This window comes from Simochromis diagramma, unplaced genomic scaffold, assembly GCF_900408965.1.
Source record: "Simochromis diagramma unplaced genomic scaffold, fSimDia1.1 OVJJ01000333.1, whole genome shotgun sequence".
NCBI lineage: Eukaryota > Metazoa > Chordata > Actinopteri > Cichliformes > Cichlidae > Simochromis > Simochromis diagramma.
This window is the reverse complement of record NW_024386765.1, coordinates 2248675-2267476: the sequence shown is the minus strand read 5'-3', so window position 1 is coordinate 2267476 and position 18802 is coordinate 2248675. Positions and strand designations below refer to the sequence as shown.

At 43.5% G+C, this 18802-nt stretch overlaps 1 protein-coding gene and 1 long non-coding RNA gene across 6 annotated transcripts; one reads left to right on the top strand and one right to left on the bottom strand.

Annotated features, from left to right (window-relative positions):
• Window positions 1-541: 541 nt before the first annotated feature.
• On the bottom strand, window positions 542-18336 carry LOC120735865 (kinesin-like protein KIF1B). 5 transcript variants are annotated; one of them, XM_040035635.1, is made up of 10 exons: window positions 16673-17719; window positions 14451-14528; window positions 7901-8009; window positions 7716-7782; window positions 7484-7568; window positions 2328-2432; window positions 2096-2229; window positions 1934-1995; window positions 794-1893; window positions 542-713 (listed from the first exon to the last, which is right to left on the bottom strand). In XM_040035635.1, exons 1-6 carry the CDS (start codon window positions 16686-16688, stop codon window positions 2425-2427), a joined length of 363 nt encoding a protein of 120 aa, XP_039891569.1. In that variant the 5' UTR covers window positions 16689-17719; the 3' UTR covers window positions 542-713; window positions 794-1893; window positions 1934-1995; window positions 2096-2229; window positions 2328-2424. The 5 variants fall into 5 exon arrangements, with proteins under 5 accessions (XP_039891569.1, XP_039891551.1, XP_039891540.1 ...); XM_040035617.1 differs by lacking the exons at window positions 542-713; window positions 794-1893; window positions 1934-1995; window positions 2096-2229; window positions 2328-2432 and adding exons at window positions 17896-17977; window positions 18121-18336 and having other exon boundaries at window positions 7099-7568; window positions 16673-16892; XM_040035606.1 differs by lacking the exons at window positions 542-713; window positions 794-1893; window positions 1934-1995; window positions 2096-2229; window positions 2328-2432 and adding exons at window positions 17896-17977; window positions 18121-18336 and having other exon boundaries at window positions 7099-7568; window positions 16673-16888.
• Window positions 2223-12571, top strand: LOC120735892. The gene is made up of 3 exons (XR_005696370.1): window positions 2223-2429; window positions 10979-10994; window positions 12560-12571. It is a non-coding gene; the product is annotated as an uncharacterized LOC120735892 (long non-coding RNA).
• Window positions 18337-18802: the final 466 nt, after the last annotated feature.

Below are 18802 nucleotides of genomic sequence, written 5' to 3'. Positions count from 1 at the left end.
ATCTCTTAGGGTTGTTTTGTAGCATGAGGCATCATGTCTGTACTTACAAACTGAGCATTAGTACAGATGCAGTGACAGCTTGTTTCACATTGTTAGAATGATTCTGTTCATAGAGTTTGAGCAGAACTTCTACGTACGTACAGTGATGTGAAAAACTGTTTCAGATCATTAAACAAATTTAAATATTAGATAATGATAACACAAGTAAACACAAAATGCAGTTTCTAAATCAAAGTGTTTATTACTTATGTCAAGATGCGTGGCAAGAACCGGGACCAAATGCAGGATTTTCCCATCAGAGTCGGTGTGTTTATTTACAGTGAGAAATGTGAACAATCGTGAAACAGAAGGAAAGAAGTGGTTTTGGTGAACGTGCTCCTGACTCCCGCTCCATGCTCATGGTCCGTGGTTTGACAGACAAACAGCTCCTAAACTCTGAAGACAAACATAAAAAAGACAGCTTCTGAAGTCGTTCAAAGGGCTAAGCAACTTTGAACGACTTCAGAAGCTGTCAGAGGAATGAGGACCCAAAATGCAGGACTTGATGATGAAGGCAGTGCGTTTATTTACAGTGGTGTAAATCCAAGCAACAATAAATCCCCTGTGCGATCCCGACTCCTGTTCCGTGTCTTCTCCTTTAACCCGTGCTCCGTGCTCCGTGACCGTTCCCTGTGTACTGTCCGTGTGCTGCTTCCTGGTCTCCACAATTCCTCCTGGGGAAACACAAAGGCAGCCGTGAGTACAACACCTGACGCCAGACTTGCACTAACCTTGCACATAAACCGAGACTGACGGGAAGTCACTCAACGATCCAGCGTCGAGGAGCTCTCAGCCACACTCTTTTGAAGCTCCTCTGATGAAGCTAGATCGGCGCCAGGTGTGTGTGGAGATTCCTGGGTGTGACCGGTAGCTGGCAAGGCCACACTCACCAGAGCTGAAAGTGCCTGCCATGACTGCACCCACACACCTGCCAAAACACAAGCATGGACACAGGACAGCAGAAGCACAGAACACATACATATAATATAATAATAATAATAATAATAATAATAATAATAATAATAATAATAACAATAACAACAACAACAACAGTCCATACTGCACACGGACCCCGAGTCCCTGGAACCGGGTCCGTGACACACACTGATCCCAGAACAGACCGCATGTACAAATCAAGTTCTCTCTTTAGTTCGTTTTCATCCTCCTAGTCCTCCTCGTCTCCTTGTAACCCTGTTTTTATTCCTTGGGATGAAAAAGCAAAAAGGGGCCCGAATCTAATCCTGCAGGAACAATCGGTCATTGTTTGTTTTTTAAACTGCTGAGATATGAAGTGATCCTCGCTTGTTTGTCTCTAGTTAGTCTGCAGTTTTTATGTTAACACAAATGCATGAGTATTTTACTGACTCACTAACTGACACTGGCACTATCGGCGGTTTAGAGGCGGCGTATGTACACAGATTGAGGAGGATCTAAGTATGACGTGGATGACAGAGGAAATCGGGCGTGGCCCTCCTGTCAAAGTTCATTCCCACTTTGAGTTTTTGTTTCAGAGACGGTTCAGCCTGATGTAAATTCACTGCGAGAAGAAAAATACCCTATAAATCTATTAGCAGCTATGGTTTAGGCAGCAGAGCGTAAACTAACACGTCACTTGGAGATAGCTGTAGATTTTTCCTTCATGGTTTCAAATGTAAGCTGGCTGATTTGGTTCATTTTTGTTTTTTGTTTTAAACTGAGCAAACCTGGTCTTCTCCTGAGCACTGCTGCAGGTATCATGCAAGCATCTTAATTTAATAAAAAACCAACAACAACAAAAAATAATAAAAAATAGAATGAAACTCATTTCAGGAGACAAATAACATGATGTGTCCAGGACCGTCCTCCTCTGCATCCCTGCTCAGGACATGAGCCCTCATGTTTCATGGCCGCTCACCTGGGCTTCCAGTGTCAGACGTCTTACACAAGCTCAGCTCGTAGATCCCAGTCACTCGGTTGCTATAATGAAGCAGAAGTTATGAAGAAGGAAACTTTGTAACAAGGCAGATATCTTTGATTGTGAAACAGAGATGGCCACAGTGCAGCAGCCCAGATTTACCAGTCAGGAGTTTTGGAGTATCCAGTTCCAAAGAGGTTCTTGAGAGAACGGGGTGGGGAAATCTTGGCGTCTCGGGAGTAAAAGACCGTGCAGAGGTCTTTGGTGATAATGGCAGGCTGGATGCAATGGTCCAACTGCAGAGAGGAGATAAAGGGTGTGTGTTAGACACGATGACATCAAGAGACTTAAAAACACGTACAAACAGGTACAACACGGCGGAGCAGCGGCTGACCTCCAGATACGCAGATAAGGTCATGTAGATCTTCTCTCCATAGGGAGTGACGCGGTTGAGCAGGAGGGAGTTGTGCAGGGAGCTGTCCCACACTGCCTCAAAGTCCTGAAAAAGACAGAAAGAGCAAAAGTTAGCTTGACAGCATTAATTTTTATGAAGTCCTACTTGGTGCTAACATTACAGGGTCTCTGTTTACAGCAGTGTGTCATGTTGTTAAAAAAGTGAGTGACGTGAGCACAGTTCTGACATATCAGGAAGTGAACACAGTGACTGAAGCTGTGTTCACATTCATCCTTTAATCATGACAAAACGTGAGGAATCACACTGAGGTGAGACCTTGACAACAGACAAATCAGGAGCCACGGAGTGTCAAGTGTCAGCCGACACCAATTGGGACAATGATAAGAAAGAAATTCATTTACAGACACGTGAAAAAGCAGTTTAAGGTTCTAGATCTGGATGATTACAACACATCATTATTTATTTAAAGCAACCCAAAATGCACAAATGACTATAACCAAGTACATCCTGTGATTCAGCAGCTGATAGAACCAACTTTAGCAGCAAAAACTTGAGGTAATCATTTTTTATTAGTGTTTCACAGCAGTGTGGACGGATTTCTGGCCCGTTTGTCTTTACAATGTTTCTTCGGTTCATTGAAGTTTGCAGATATTTATTCATTCACAGCTTTCTTAACGTTCAATCATGTTGAAGTCTCAACTTTGAGCCACTGCAGCACCACTCTATTGTTGCTTTGCTGCTGCGCTCTGGAGTCACTGACCCAACGATGATCTCTTTGACTCTAGAATACTTCATGGCTCACTCAGTGACCTGGACACTTTGCAGCTTCTTTGGCAGCAAAAAAAGCCCAAATAATCATCACCCGAGCAAAACCGTTACTATGAGGTGTTTGTGCTGATATGCCGTGTTTGGTTTTCACCAATGTTGAAGCTGTGCATTAGAGCTTAGCTTTTCAACTTTGCAAACCTAATCCATGCTGCCATGTTGTATTTAGAGGGAAAATGGTTTCTCCTGGAAGTCTTTCCAAACAGGCCATATTTGTTGAGTCTGTTTCTAATTGCACTGCCATGAACTCCAACATTTAGCATGCTAACTGTGGCCTGTAGAGCCTCAGATGTCTGGGGTGAATTTTCTGGGACGTCCACTCCTGGTAAGATTAGAAACAGTCTTTGGTTTTTTTAACTTGCGAATAACTTTTCTTGCTGCAAAATGATCGACTTCAAAGCCTTCCCACATTCATGGGTATCAACAACTGCTTCTCTCCTCCTCAGTATGTTACCACTTACCTGAATACACCACACCAGCAAACTGACAGTAGTGGTTACACTTACTGATGATCTAGTGCACTTGATTAGCACTTGGCTGATACTGACCCTCTTAAATAATTATGGAAATAGTCTTGGATGTACTTAGTTTTTGAAACATCTGAATTTCAGCTCAGTGTGTGTTAAATAAATAAAGACCTGGTATAAAGTGTTATGTGTTGTTCATCTGAGGTTGCATTTACCTCATATTAAGACCTACTAAGGACCTGATTTTTTTAAATTATGTCCTGATACATAAATCCAGAGAGCTCACATAACTGCATATGCTCAGAATAGACAGCACACATGGATACAAATTACTGCCTTGAAGCAGCAATCTTAAGACCATCACTATGAGCTCCATACAAAGTTACACTGTTCCTGTTATTAACAGCAGGGGGCACTATCAGCCACAGACTGAGAGCCAGATATGCTCTGCTGGTGCCTCATTGGCCTCATTGTTACTGAGGAAAGACTCTATAGTGAGAAACAGCTGAGGGGGAAACATTGATCTGGGAACGTCTGAGTGTTACAGAGGATATACATAGCACTGTGGTTCAGTGTCACACAATCACAAACAAATATAGCAAAGTACTAAAAAGGGTGCTGCCTCCAAAGATCGCTTTTACTGGTTTGGAGTTTACATTTACATTTACAATAATTGATTACACAGCGGTGGAGAGTAGACTTTATCAAAGTAGATGTCTTTCTGAAAGCACTGTAACTAAGTTTAAGAATATAATCCACCCACTGTTATCATCTCCAATGCCCTGTACCAACATAGAGCAGAGCAGCTATCTGAACGCTACCCCAACAGAGGTCGATTATCTTGTTAATAATTTCACCTCCTCACTACGTACGACTCTGGATACTGTAGCTCCTGTGAAAACTAAGGTCTCTAATCAGAAGTACCTGACTCCGTGGTATAATTCTCAAACACGTACCCTAAAGCAGATGACTCGTAAGCTGGAGAGGAAATGGCGTGTCACAAATTTAGAGGATCATCATTTAGCCTGGAGAAATAGTTTGCTGCTTTATAAGAAAGCCCTCCGGTATGGCAAGGCTGGGATGGTCAATTTGGTAAAGTAAATCCGTTGGGCATCTTTCTTTGCCTTTAGACAACAATTCTGATGGCAAAAGAGCCAAATGGGACAGGCAAAAAAAAAAAAAAGAAAGAAAGCCCTCCGGAAAGCCAGAACATCCTACTATTCATCACTGATTGAAGAAAATAAGAACAACCCCAGGTTTCTCTTCAGCACTGTAGCCAGGCTGACAAAAAGCCAGAGCTCTTTTGAGCCAACAATCCCTTTAACGTTAACTAGTAATGACTTCATGAACTTCTTCACAAATAAAATTTTTATCATTAGAGAAAAAATTACCAGTAATCATCCCACAGATGTAATATTATCTACAGCTACTCTTAGTACCATTGATGTTAAGTTAGACTCTTTTTCTCTAATTGATCTTTCTGAGTTAACTTCAATAATTACTTCCTCCAAACCATCAACGTGTCTTTTAGACCCCATTCCTACAAAACTGCTCAAAGAAGTCCTGCCATTAATTAATTCTTCGATCTTAAATATGATCAACCTATCTCTAATGATCGGCTATGTACCACAGGCCTTCAAGCTGGCTGTAGTTAAACCTTTACTCAAAAAGCATCTCTAGACCCAGCAGTCTTAGCTAATTATAGGCCAATCTCCAACCTTCCTTTCATATCAAAAATCCTTGAAAGAGTAGCTGTCAAACAGCTAATAGATCATCTGCAGAGGAATGGTTTATTTGAAGAGTTTCAGTCAGGTTTCAGAGCTCATCACAGCACAGAAACAGCTTTAGTGAAGGTTACAAATGATCTTCTTATGGCCTCTGACAGTGGACTCATCTCTGTGCTTGTCCTGCTAGACCTTAGTGCAGCATTCGATACTGTCGACCATAATATCCTATTAGAGCGATTAGAACATGCTGTAGGTACTACAGGTACTGTGCTGCAGTGGTTTGTATCATATCTATCTAATAGACTCCAATTTGTTCATGTAAATGGAGAGTCCTCTTCACACACTGAGGTTAATTATGGAGTTCCACAGGGTTCAGTGCTAGGACCAATTCTGTTTACATTATACATGCTTCCCTTAGGCAGTATCATTAGAAGACATAGCATAGATTTTCACTGCTAAGCTGATGACACCCAGCTCTATCTGTCCATGAAGCCAGATAACACACACCAATTAGTTAAACTGCAGGAATGTCTTAAAGATATAAAGACCTGGATGGCCGCTAACTTTCTGCTTCTTAATTCAGATCAAACTGAGGTTATTGTACTCGGCCCTGAAAAGCCTAGAAATATGGTAGCTAACCAGATTCTTACTCTGGATAGCATTACCTCGGCCTCCAGTAATGCGGTGAGGAACCTTGGAGTCATTTTTGACCAGGACATGTCCTTCAATGCACATATTAAACAAATATGTAAGACTGCGTTCTTCCATTTGCGCAACATCTCTAAAATTAGAAATATCCTGTCTCAGAGTGACGCTGAAAAACTAGTTCATGCTTTTATTACTTCTAGGCTGGACTACTGCAATTCATTATTATCAGGATGTCCAAAAAACTCACTGAAAAACCTTCAGCTAATCCAAAATGCTGCAGCAAGAGTCCTGACAGGGACTAGAAAGAGAGAGCAGATTTCTCCTGTTTTGGCTTCCCTTCATTGGCTTCCTGTTGAATCCAGAATTGAATTCAAAATCCTGCTCCTCACATACAAGGTCTTAAATAATCAGGCCCCATCTTATCTCAATGACCTTGTAGTACCATATCACCCTATTAGAGCGCTTCGCTCTCGCTCTGCAGGCCTACTTGTTGTTCCTAGAGTATTTAAAAGTAGAATGGGAGGGAGAGCCTTCAGTTTTCAGGCCCCTCTTCTGTGGAACCAGCTTCCAGTTTGGATTCAGGAGACAGACGCTATCTCTACTTTTAAGATTAGGCTTAAAACTTTTCTTTTTGCTAAAGCATATAGTTAGGACTGGACCAGGTGACCCTGAATCCTTCCTTAGTTATGCTGCAATAGACATAGGCTGCCGGGGGATTCCCATGATGCACTGAGTTTTTCCCTTCCAGTCACCTTTCTCGCTCACTATGTATTAACAGACCTCTCTGCATTGAATCATATCTGTTATTAACCTCTGTCTCTCTTCCACAGCATGTCTTTTATCTTGTCTTCCTTCTCTCACCCCAACCGGTCGCAGCAGATGGCCGCCCCTCCCTGAGCCTGGTTCTGCCGGAGGTTTCTTCCTGTTAAAAGGGAGTTTTTCCTTCCCACTGTTGCCAAAGTGCTTGCTCATAGGGGGTCATATGATTGTTGGGTTTTTCTCTGTATCTATGAAGCGCCTTGAGGCGACTTTTGTTGTGATTTGGCGCTATATAAATAAAATGAATTGAATTGAATTGAATAGGAGGCTTAATAACGACAGGCATGAATGAAGACAGATCAGAACAGCTGTTTTATCACAGCATCCAGTACCAACACAATCATCCACACTCAAGAGCCTGTTGGCTTCAGAGTCAGCAGCTGAATGTCTAAAATATCAAATGTCATTTTTTGGTCCATCAGCTACAGCATGAACTGCTTGAAGTGAGAAGCAGCCTAAAGCCCCACAGATTCATCTTTCCAGACTGAAAATATCTCAGAGTGAACCGAGTGGTGCGTTTTCAGTGTGATCTCACAAAGTCAAATCCCTTTAATGATGTTCTGTCCTGTCTTCCTCTATCAAAAGCACACAAACACTATAAAACATTGTTTCTGTGCTTTGGGGTTTTTGTTTTCTGTAGGCTGCTCACCTACAACCAGCTCATGAACATCTTTCCAATGGAGCTCGCTGCCCTTCTCGTGGATGAGGGTCACTGTGATCCTCCGCTGGATCCCCTGCAGCAAACATAACAGGAGCTCAGGATCACAGTGAGCACAGCTAGAGCAACATTACGCTTTAAAAGAAGATATTCAACTGTGTACAAAGGAAGCGGTTACCACTGTGCGAGTAATAAGAAAACAACATATGCACCAATCCTGTACCTGGTGCAGCAGGTAGGTACCATGACAGGGCAGGCCTCCACTGTGATCCACGATGGCTGGGATGTACCTGTGCATGGAGGGAGGAGGTGACACAACATCCCAACTTATAATATTCTTCCTGGAGATAATTTTTATGGTTCCTTTAAAGCTTGTGCGTGAATATAACACTCCAGGTGGATACTCACTCTCCAGTGGGCTCCAGCTCGCTGATCTCAAACCAGACCAGCAGGTCGTACTTGCTGACACACTGACCCAGGTTGGATTTGGTGATGGTGTTCAACTTGGTGGCTGCAACTGCCACACACACACACACACACACACACACACACACACACACACACACACACACACACACACACACACACACACACACACACACACACACAAGCTCAATGTTATCAAGCTGGAATTTGTCTGAATTTAAGGGAAGATGAATAAAAGTGAGGAGTATTTACTACATGCTTTGGGTGACTAAAAGGAGGATGGATAGGTGACATGAAAACACTACTGACCCTTTATACTGAGCCAATAGCTCACACACTTCTATTAAATCTGTCTAAAGAGCCAGTAATCTCAGAGGATAGATACTGGAAACATACTGAAATGTTAGGAGGAACTAAATCACACATTACAACACCAGTGGCAGCACCCTGCTGTCTCATACATCAGGTCCTCATGGTCCTGTTGAAACAGGCTAATTGCTAAAGCTCACAGTTGCATTCATCTATACTCAATACGATCGAAAAAACAATTTTAACAAACAATTAAAAAATGAACAAGTAAAAGATCTACTATAGCCAAAAGAAGACCATTTACAGACTATAGCGCTGTGAACAAGTATTTGCCTCCTTTCTGATTTCGTATCTTATTCCATATTTGTCACACTTACACGTTTCACATCAATACATTTATAACATTAGACAAGAACGTGTTAGGATGCCTGGGTCGTTGACCCAGGGTTTTGAGTTTATTATATTATTGATCATTTCCAGTCTTTGGTTTCTTTGAGTTCTGTCTTATGGTTTATGTCTCTGTGTTCTCTAGTTGCTCTGTCTCCCCTGTCAGCTGTATCCCCTTGTCAAGTTCGCGTCTCTGTGTTTTGTTTCCTGTTTTACTTTGAAAGTCGGTGTCTCATGTAAATGCGTCTGGTTTTGCTTCCTTTGTCTCGTTAGGTCTGATTTGCCCCAGCTGTGTTTCCCTCCTGTTACCCATTCCCTGATTGCTCCCTCTGTGTATTTAAGCCCTGTGTTTCCCTGTGTTCATGCTGCGCTCTATCTAGCTGTGTGTTCTGGCTGCGTAAGTGTATTTTGTAGTGATGGCCAAATGAAGCTTTCTGAAGCTTGTGTTGAAAAACGGTTCATTACTCGAAGCTTTTCAACACAGTCCTCTCTGGTGACATCTGGTGGCCACAAATATGAAGAGCAGCTTGAATCCACAAAATAAAACCAGCTGCTTCATAATGATTGCCCACTCGACAGAGTGGAGTTCTGTCTGATATTGGGCCGCCGCTGTGTTGCTTTAAACGTGTATTTTTTGGTGGTTAAAAAAATGTGGTTTATTTGTTTAATAAATAATTTTGACCAGTAAACTCTCCTTGTTTAAACATGCACCATTGTGTGGTCTTTCTTTGCTTGTGACTTCTTGATGTTGGTAAATACAATAATTGAAAAATACCACATTACATATAATATACATATGATAATGTACAACACATTATGGAGTATGCTTCCGCTGTGAGGTCCTGTCTCCATGCACTTATGCAATTAACCGCTAGACGGGTATATTTATAAATAATATTATATTAGGGAAATTTCCCCAGACATATTTTTGACCTGGGGGGAGAATTGATTGTGAGATGGAAAAGGAAAATGCTTATGAACTTGCAAATTAAAAACATGATGCATTTAAAGTAGCCCTTTTTCATTTTTATTTAAGAAGAGAATTTGTTTCACTCTGCGATGGCCGAACCTGTTCCTTTTCGTGGAGATAATTTCTCCTGCCTTAAGGGAAATCCCTTCACATGGCACAGAGGAGGCTGGAGTGCAGAGAAACTGGTAGAGATGCAGTTATACAGTCTACCTGGGCCCCACAAACTATCAGATAAAGAGAATAAATAAATCCAATTGCTGCACATTTGGCAGACTAACATTTTCAGATTAATTAAACAATAAAATATATATTTTTACAACATTACATGTAAAGAGTCAAGTGGAAGTTTTTCTAAAGTTATTTAATGATATTTATATTATGGAAGCAGATTTTTGACATTTTACCTTTTTCCCGTTTTCAGATATAATAAACACGCACAAAACAAAAGCAAACGGCCAGAACACAAAGCTGGAAAACCCACCCGATTGACAAAAATCAACTCAAAATTCTCCCACACAACAGAACCCCCTCTATTCCTCGCTGGCTCCAAATCTCTCAGTAGAAATATCAGTGGTTCGCTATCTGTCACCATCAAAACGCTCCACAAATCCTGCGAATGATTCATTTCCTTATAAACCATTGAATCAGACACCGAAGCAGTTAGGTTCTAAATGAAGCTTCGGACGTCACTGATCACGTGACTCTGGCCAAACGAATCAAGCTTCGACACAGTGCTTCTGAAGCAGTGTGTTGATTTTTTTGACACACGCACCGGAGCTTCAGCTTCAAGCGGGCCATCACTAGTATTTTGTATTCCTAGTTTTGTTGCCTTTGGGTCCTTTTCCTGCCTGCACACAGCCGTTCACATAACAGAATGTCTAATATTAAACGGCAGTTTTCAAGGGCAAAAAGCTATCCAAACATAGAATAGAATAGAATTCAACTTTATTGTCATTGCACATGCACAGGTACAGGGCAACGAAATGCAGTTTGCATCCATCCAGAAGTGCTTTAGTGATATAGATATATTACAATATATATTAGCAATAATATAGATATGTGAGTATATTACAGAAATGGGTCTATTATGGTATGTTATAATGTACACGGTATGAAGTATGTTGTGAATATTCTATAACTATAAGTATGTACAGGCTGTAGTGAGTACAAGCTATGAACAGGCTATGAACAGGATATAAATATGAAAAACTATACAGAATATGAAATAAGTAACTTTACAGAATCTGAGATATACAGCTATACAGAAATGGGAACTATGCAAGTTGTAAACAGTTGTAGGATTAAAGATTATCGAATGTACAGAATGATTATTTACACAGAGCTATACAGTAGTGCAGTTAAGATAAGTGAGGGTGTAGATAGTTTCTACAGAGGCTATATAAAGTGCTGGTGGTTGTGAGTGGTGGTTCAGTCCATGTTATTATTGTGTGTTTGAGGGTACAGTTGTCCATTGTGTGTATGTTCAGTCCATGAGTTTAACGTGGGTCAGATGTCAGGAGGCAGAGTTCAGGAGTCTGACAGCTGTGGGGAAGAAGCTGTTCCGGTACCTGGTGGTCTTAGTCCGGAGGCTCCTGTGGCGCCTCCCAGAGGGCAGGAGGGTGAAGAGTCCATGCGATGGGTGACTGGGGTCTTTGATGATTTTCCCAGCCCTTTTCAGACACCGCTTCCTGTAGATGTCTTTTATGGCAGGAAGTGGTGCTCCGGCGATGCGCTGGGCAGTTTTCACGACCCTCTGCAACGCCTTCCGGTCCGAGGCAGAGCAGTTCCCGTACCAGACTGTTATACAGTTGGTCAGGATGCTCTCGATGGTGCAGCGATAGAAGTTCACCAGGATGTCTGAGGACAGGTGGTTCTTCCTCAGAGTCCTCAAGAAGAAGAGGCGCTGGTGAGCCTTCTTGACCAGCTTGGAGCAGTTGGTCGTCCAGGTGAGATCCTCGGAGATGTGGACTCCCAGGAACTTGAAGCTGCTCACACGCTCAACAGCCGTCCCCTTAATGTGGATGGGTGGATGTGGGTCAGCATTCCTCCTGTAGTCCACGATGAGCTCCTTGGTCTTCTCGGTATTAAGCAGCAGGTTGTTTCTGTCGCACCACTCAGCCAGATGATCCACCTCCTCCCTGTAGGCGGCCTCATCGTTGTCACTGATGAGGCCAATCACCGTGGTGTCATCTGCAAACTTAATGATGGTGTTGGAACCATCAGCAGGTCTGCAGTCGTGGGTGAAGAGGGAGTAGAGGAAAGGGCTCATCACACAGCCTTGTGGTACACCGGTGTTCATTGTGATGGTAGATGAGCAGTGGTTATCCAGCCGGACATGTTGGGGGCGGTTGGTCAGGAAGTCCAGTAACCATTTGCAGGTGAGGGAACTGATGCCCAGGTCTGTCAGTTTCCTGATGAGTTGTGAGGGGTGGATTGTATTGAATGCTGAACTGAAGTCTATAAACAGCATTCTGGCGTAGGTGTTGTTGTTGTCCAGGTGTGAGAGGACAGAGTGCATTGCGATGGAGACTGCATCCTCTGTGCTCCTGTTCTGGCGGTATGCGAATTGGTGGGGGTCCAGGGTGGGGGGGAGACAGGATTTGAAGTGTGCTAGGACCAGTCGCTCTAAGCACTTAGTGATGATGGGGGTGAGTGCTACTGGGCGGTAATCATTGAGGCAAGATGGGTTGGAGTTTTTGGGTATCGGGACGATGGAGGTGGATTTGAAGCAGGCCGGTACCACAGCGTGGGCCAAGGAGAGATTGAATATGTCTGTGAGCACTCCTGCAAGCTCCCCAGAACACGCTCTGAGAACACGCCCGGGGATGCCATCAGGGCCTGCAGCCTTGTGGACATTGATCCTGCTCAGCACCGCTCCTACATCGGTGGGGGAGAGAGTCAGAGGTTGGTGGTCTGGCGTCATGTCTGCTTTGGTTGTGGTTGTGGGGTTCCCTCGCTCAAAACGAGCATAAAAGTTGTTGAGCTCGTTGAGGAAGGAGACATCAGAGGATGCGGGGGAGGGTTTGGTGGTCCTGTAGTCTGTGATGGTCTGGAGTCCTTGCCACATGCGTCGGGGGTTGGAGTTGGAGAAGTGTTCTTCTACCTTCTTTTTGTAATGGTGTTTGGCTTTTTTGATGCCCTTCTTTAGATTAGCCCTGGCTGTACTGTAGGCGTGTGCATCTCCTGACCTAAAGGCAGTGTTGCGGGCCTTCAGGAGGAGACGAACATCCCGGTTCATCCAAGGCTTCTGGTTGGGGTACATGGTGATCCGTTTCTGGGTGGTGACACTGTCTGTGGTTTTGGAGATGTAATCCAGTACAGATGAGGCGTACTGGTCCAGGTCTGTGTGGGTGAACATATTCCAGTCTGTGTTTTTAAATCTGTCCTGGAGCACTGCGTCTGTCCCCTCTGGCCACACTTTAATTGTCCTCACAGCAGGTTTCACACGTTGGATGAGTGGTGAATACCGAGGTGTGAGGAACAGGGAGAGATGGTCCGATTGTCCAATGTGGGGGAGGGGTGCGGCTTTGTAGGCTCCAGCCAGGTTGGAATACACATGGTCTAAAGTCTTGTCTCCTCTGGTGTGGCAGGAGACATGTTGGTGGAATCTGGGGAGGACTGTCTTTAAGTTGGTGTGGTTGAAGTCACCAGCAACAATAAAAGCAGCCTCGGGGTGTTTATTCTGGTGTTTGTTAATGGCTGCAGAAAGTTCTTTCATGGCCAACCTAGCATTAGCGTCGGGGGGTATATACACGGCAGTGAGTATGATAGAAGTGAGTTCTCTGGGGAGATAATAAGGTCTGCATTTGACCATTAAAAACTCCGCATTAGGTGAGCAGTGACTCTCAGTAGTAGTGGAGTTCATGCACCAAGCATTGTTAATATAAATGCACAAACCTCCACCTCTGGTCTTGCCGGAGTCATCTGCTAGCCTGTCGGCTCGGTGTGTGTGGTGTCCTGCTAACTCGATAGCATTGTCCGGGCAGCTGTTGTTCAGCCATGTTTCGGTGAAAAACGTGACATTTGAGTCCATAATCCGTCTGTTGTTAGTGATGGAGAGCCGTATCTCATCCATTTTGTTTGCCAGAGAACGGACATTGGCGAGAAAAATACTGGGTAAAGGCAGCCGGTGTGGTGTTAGCTTTAGCTTAGCCCGTAGCCCTCCGCGCCTACCTCGCCTTTGTTTACGATCTCGGCGCCGTCTGCGTGCACTTCCGCCCGGCCGGGGAGAGTGGGCAGCCTCCGGTGTTCTGGAGATCTCTGGGATGAGTCGGAGATCGGCGATAAAACTGTTGGAGTTGTGAGTCCAGATGTCCAGAAGCTCTTGTCTGCTGTAGGTCAGCAACGCACAGCAATTCTGGACGAATAATCCGGTTAAAAGTAGATAAAAAACCGCTAAATAGCAGATTCTGGAGAGACACTGAGCCTCGCGTTGTTCACGCGCCGCCATCTTGGTCCTATATGAAAAAGTAATTGCAGCGAAAACCTGATACCTTGTGTGTCACCTCTGACACCAAGAACTGCAGCAAGCGTTTGGTGCTAGAGGTCACATTTTGAGTTTGTGAAGATATTTAAGGTAGACACACGTAATTAGCGACAAGATGAGTAAGGCTGAAGTTATTGGACTGTATCAAGTTTAATAACTTCATGCATACCAGTGACATCGCGTCACCGTCGCCAACGAACACCCCAGTGGCTTCAAGCCTAGGCTTAGCCTCTACAGGAGAGGTTTCAGCCATGAAAAGTGTGTCCATCACAAGCCCACCACCATGATCTCAGGCCTTGAAGCAACAATCATGAAAACTAATCTTAACTGAGAGTGTTGGATGTCCTCATTGTTGCAGAGCACATGGACAGCATACTCACCTGGTTCTGTGGGCCAGCAGCACATGTCACACCATCCATCACCCTTGTCATCACATTCAATCTTGGTCTGAGAGAAACCTGAAGAGAAACAGAGCAACTTCAGAGAAGAAACTGAAGCTAATCAGCACATGCTTTCAGGACCCCCCTTGTACCAACATTGTGTCCAACAGCCTCCACCACAAAGTTAGCAGATTTACCAACAACGCCTCCTTCCAGTCCAGTTCACTTTAATCATGCATTAACAATTCGTTGGCCGCTTAGAACAACATTTAAAATACAAAAAAAACCATAGCTCAGAGTATAAATCCCTTTCAGGCAATAATAATTTTAGGTTACTTTACAAAAGTAAAAAGAAGAAAAAGAAATGGTACATTTTAAAATCCTTTGTTTATGGACAGAATTCTTCCTGTTGGACACAAGAAGCAGACTCCAAAAAAACTGAGACTCTACAGAAGTCTGATTAGGCTGCTGTTCATGCAACTGGCTCACTGTGGTGTGACAATAGTGCGTTTCCTGTAAACAGTTTGCAACAAAAAACTGAATGTCCTTCACGTGATCCAAAGTGGGGCCTTCAAACAGTTTTTTGTGTTTTCTTTGAAATGTTGTAATCCACTGTGGATTGGCTGGGCATGCGACAAATTAGTTGATAGGGAACAACTGCTAGATGGATGGGTGTGTCCGGAGGTGGCCTATCAGCTGTGTAAAGACCTTTCATGAGGAGGAATGTGTGAAGGCCAGGTGAAAAGAGGGACTCGCTGCCTGATCGTGGGACTGCGACGCCTAAGCTGGAGACGGATCGGCCAGCGTGACGTGGCGACCCAGCCCTGACAGCAAGGAATGGCAACAGTAGGAGACTACGCATGTGATTGGCAGCAGGGCAGAGGTATACCTCTGCCTGCATTTGTAAGTAGTGTCTCCACTGTTGTTTACCGGGTGAAGCTGGGTTGGGAGAGGGTCGCCATGTCTATAAGCCAGGGCCACTTCCAGGGACGACCGTTCTGGCCCCTGTTTGTTATTTTGCAGGGCCCTGACGCGAGAGCAGCCATGGTGGCATCGCATGACGGACTCCGGTGCAGAACGCGAGCTGGGCTGGGATGCGCTGGACCCAGTGAAGGGACAAGAGGAGGATTGGAGGCTTCTCCTCGTCTGCCGGGGACGAGGCTGGCGTGGACTCCGCTCTAAAAAAGGAATTCCTGGCCTGCTGGTGGACCCATAATAAACATGTGGCATAATTAGATCAGGGGATTTTAGTAAACATAGAAAATTGTATTTTTACTAGTTTTAGAATCGGGTTTGTTTATTCCTGGGGGATTTTAGTTATTGATAACATTTTATTGTGTACGTTTTTTAAGGGTGTTTTTATTTGTGCTCCCTGGCCTGGAAATAAACGGTTTCCGATCAGACCTGCTTCATCTTTGTGCCCTTGGTATCTGACTCGCTTGCTCCCCCATGCATTTTAAAAGAATCCTTCTCTTCAGCATGACATTCTGGCACAGCTTTAGTGTCTGCGTTACATGTACACAAAGACAGAAACGTTCAATGATAAAAACACACAGTAGAATAAAATTCTAAGAAGTCATCAGTTGATGCAGTTTAAGGACACTTGTTCTTCTGTGCAGTCTCACCTGGAGCTCACGTTTCTAGTTCATGACATCATGACCAAAGATTCTTCAATTAATAGTTTAAAGATGTCCGTGAATGCACTGCTAACTGCTCTTCAACCTTATAAAAATCAACATGCATTTAGAATAAGAAACACTTTTACAAAACCAAAAGCTTCACTGTACTTAGTGATTTATGTCTAAAAAACAGGTTCAGTTTGTAACTGAGAGAGCGGCTCGGTGGTGCTGAATTATATTTCCAATAGAAACACAATTTCATATGTTGTAGTAACAACACACTGCCACAAGATGGCAGCCTAGGCCTACTTTACCATGCTGTTCCAGTAAAAAAGAAAAAGTGACAGAGCCCTGAAAGAGTGACAGTGACACTTTTTATGAACTCATCTGTAATGTGTCACCTTTTCTGTAGAATGAAGAAGTGCTTCCCTTCTTTTAAACTAAATACAGGCTTACAAAGATCCTCTAAACATGTTTCTGAAATAATCCTAAACACAATCATTAAACCAAAAATGCAAGAAACAATTTATTTAATCACTCTTCTTAACTTAATTCCTTAACTTAGTAAAAAATAAATAAACAAGAACTTTTCTGCTGTCTCACCTCTGTCAGTTTTCATGCTTTTGCAAGAACAGGTGGAGGTGCAGGTGGAACTTTGACTTCACTGTGGTTTGTATGTGCAGGCAGGAGTGTGACATCTCAGAACAGCAGAGGATTGTGGAGCACGGTGACTCCTGCTGCGACGCCCCCGTCTGACTGTCCTGAGCTCTTGGTCCTCAGCAGACGGCCCACACACTCATTCATCACCATGTCTTTACCCTGCCTGTAAGAAAACCAAGAAAAGGCTAACATTAGAAACAGCCACCAACCAATCCCTTTTACTCCACCACCCAAAAACCAGTGAGAAACACTAGCTAGTATTAACTTGGAATCAAAGTCCACTAATCCCCAGGCTCCCAGCATAACATACAGTCCGACACAAACTCCACAAACTGTCTTGCTTCAGCTGACTTTCCTTCACCTTCTCTCCAGACAATCTGTTGTGCTCTTTTCAGCACAAAGCCACACTCCTGCTCACTGATCCTCACCTCTTTTTAACCTAGTCTCAGCAACTTTGTCCCATAGCTTGCACATCCTTTCCACCTCCATCTTTCTTCCCAGCCAACTGATACATACCTTTTCTCCTTCCTTAAAAGCCAGCCTAAGAAATACGATTTTATAAACGTCCCATAAATTAAACTGCCATTTTCAAAAATCGTATCATCCAAATTCATGCAGCGTGGCTAAATTAAGAATGAATTACAAACCCTAGCTTCCTTGCTAACATGATTAACAGATAAATGCTATCATAGTGGAGGTGTAAAATTACTGCTAAAATAGCTCATATGAACCCTGATACTGGACTATGTATTTATCAAAACAAATGATCTGATATTACAAACTAATGATTGCTTTTTACAGTATTGGCCCAGAGTGATGTAAGGCAGGGTGGTTAGTCAGCCATAACCTGCTGACAACTTGTATCTGGTAGCTTTTTCACATCCTGATCCATGTTGTTGTCAAGTGTGTCTCATATACACTATTATCTCAGTCACAGTACAGCATGCATGAATCACAGTAGATACACAGTAATGCAAAACAGCAGGCAGTCATGTATGTGTTGTCACTGTTTTGACTGAGGCTAGCTCATACATGGAATGCAAGGAAATGCTGCATGTGTGTGCAGATCCACACATGCACTGCTTAAACTTCCCTAGTTTAACAAATGGTGAGTAATAAACAGAAGTTTTCAACATTTTTAAAGATGCTTCTATCCCCCGCTGTACCTCCTCCTTCTCGCTGAGACTTCAAGACAAACCGTTCTGCTGCTGACAAGGCCACTGATACTGTTTTGTCCCTCTCTGGACCCTGTAGACGAGCGCAACCACAGAGAAATAAATCAGAGGAATAAAATGCAAACGATATTGCTTACACTGAACAGCAACACCCAGGTGAGGATTATCTAATGCCAAATTTTCCAAACAATGAAAAAACCGTGCCCTTTTTCTCACCATGTCTAGAGTGTAGAGGTCAGCAAATGTCGCTCGGATCTGCTGCACAGCTTAAGGCTGGTCTGGGAAGAATCTGTCCAGGACTCCAGGTCTGGGGAGCACTTGCTGAACCTTATAATGGATTGGATTTATATAGCGCTTTTCAAGGCACCCAAAGCACTTTACAATTCCACTATTCATTCACACACTGGTGGAGGCAAGCTACGGTTGTAGCCACAGCTGCCCTGGGGCAGACTGACAGAAGCGAGGCTGCCATATCGCGCCATCAGCCCCTCTGGCCAACACCAGTAGGCAAGTAGGGTAAAGTGTCTTGCCCAAGGACACAACAACCAGGACAGAGAGCCCAGGGATCGAACCAGCGACCTTCCGGTTACAGATGCGAGTCCCTAACCCCCTGAGCCACAGTCGCCCTTCATTACTGATTACTTCCCCCAAAAGGCAATCCCGTTACTTTACTGATTACTTATTTTCAAAAGTAATTAATTACTTAGTTACTTTTTAAAAAACATGATTTATGACCTGAATAGGTAATAAAGCGATAGATCTTTCAGCCCAATTCTACTTTTTCTGCATAATCCATCATACAAAATGTAATCAAATGGAAAAGTCTCTTTTTAAAACTTGTTTTATTAGTTTTAATCTTTTAACTTTATGCATCAAGCAAAAATTTTATTATATGCAA

Coding starts and splice junctions, on each gene's coding strand:
- LOC120735865 (XM_040035617.1), bottom strand. Junction 7,783..7,900: donor GAGCTGGAGCCCACTGGAGA/GTGAGTATCCAC, acceptor CTCCATGCACAG/GTACATCCCAGCCATCGTGG. Junction 7,569..7,715: donor GTACCTACCTGCTGCACCAG/GTACAGGATTGG, acceptor TGTTTGCTGCAG/GGGATCCAGCGGAGGATCAC.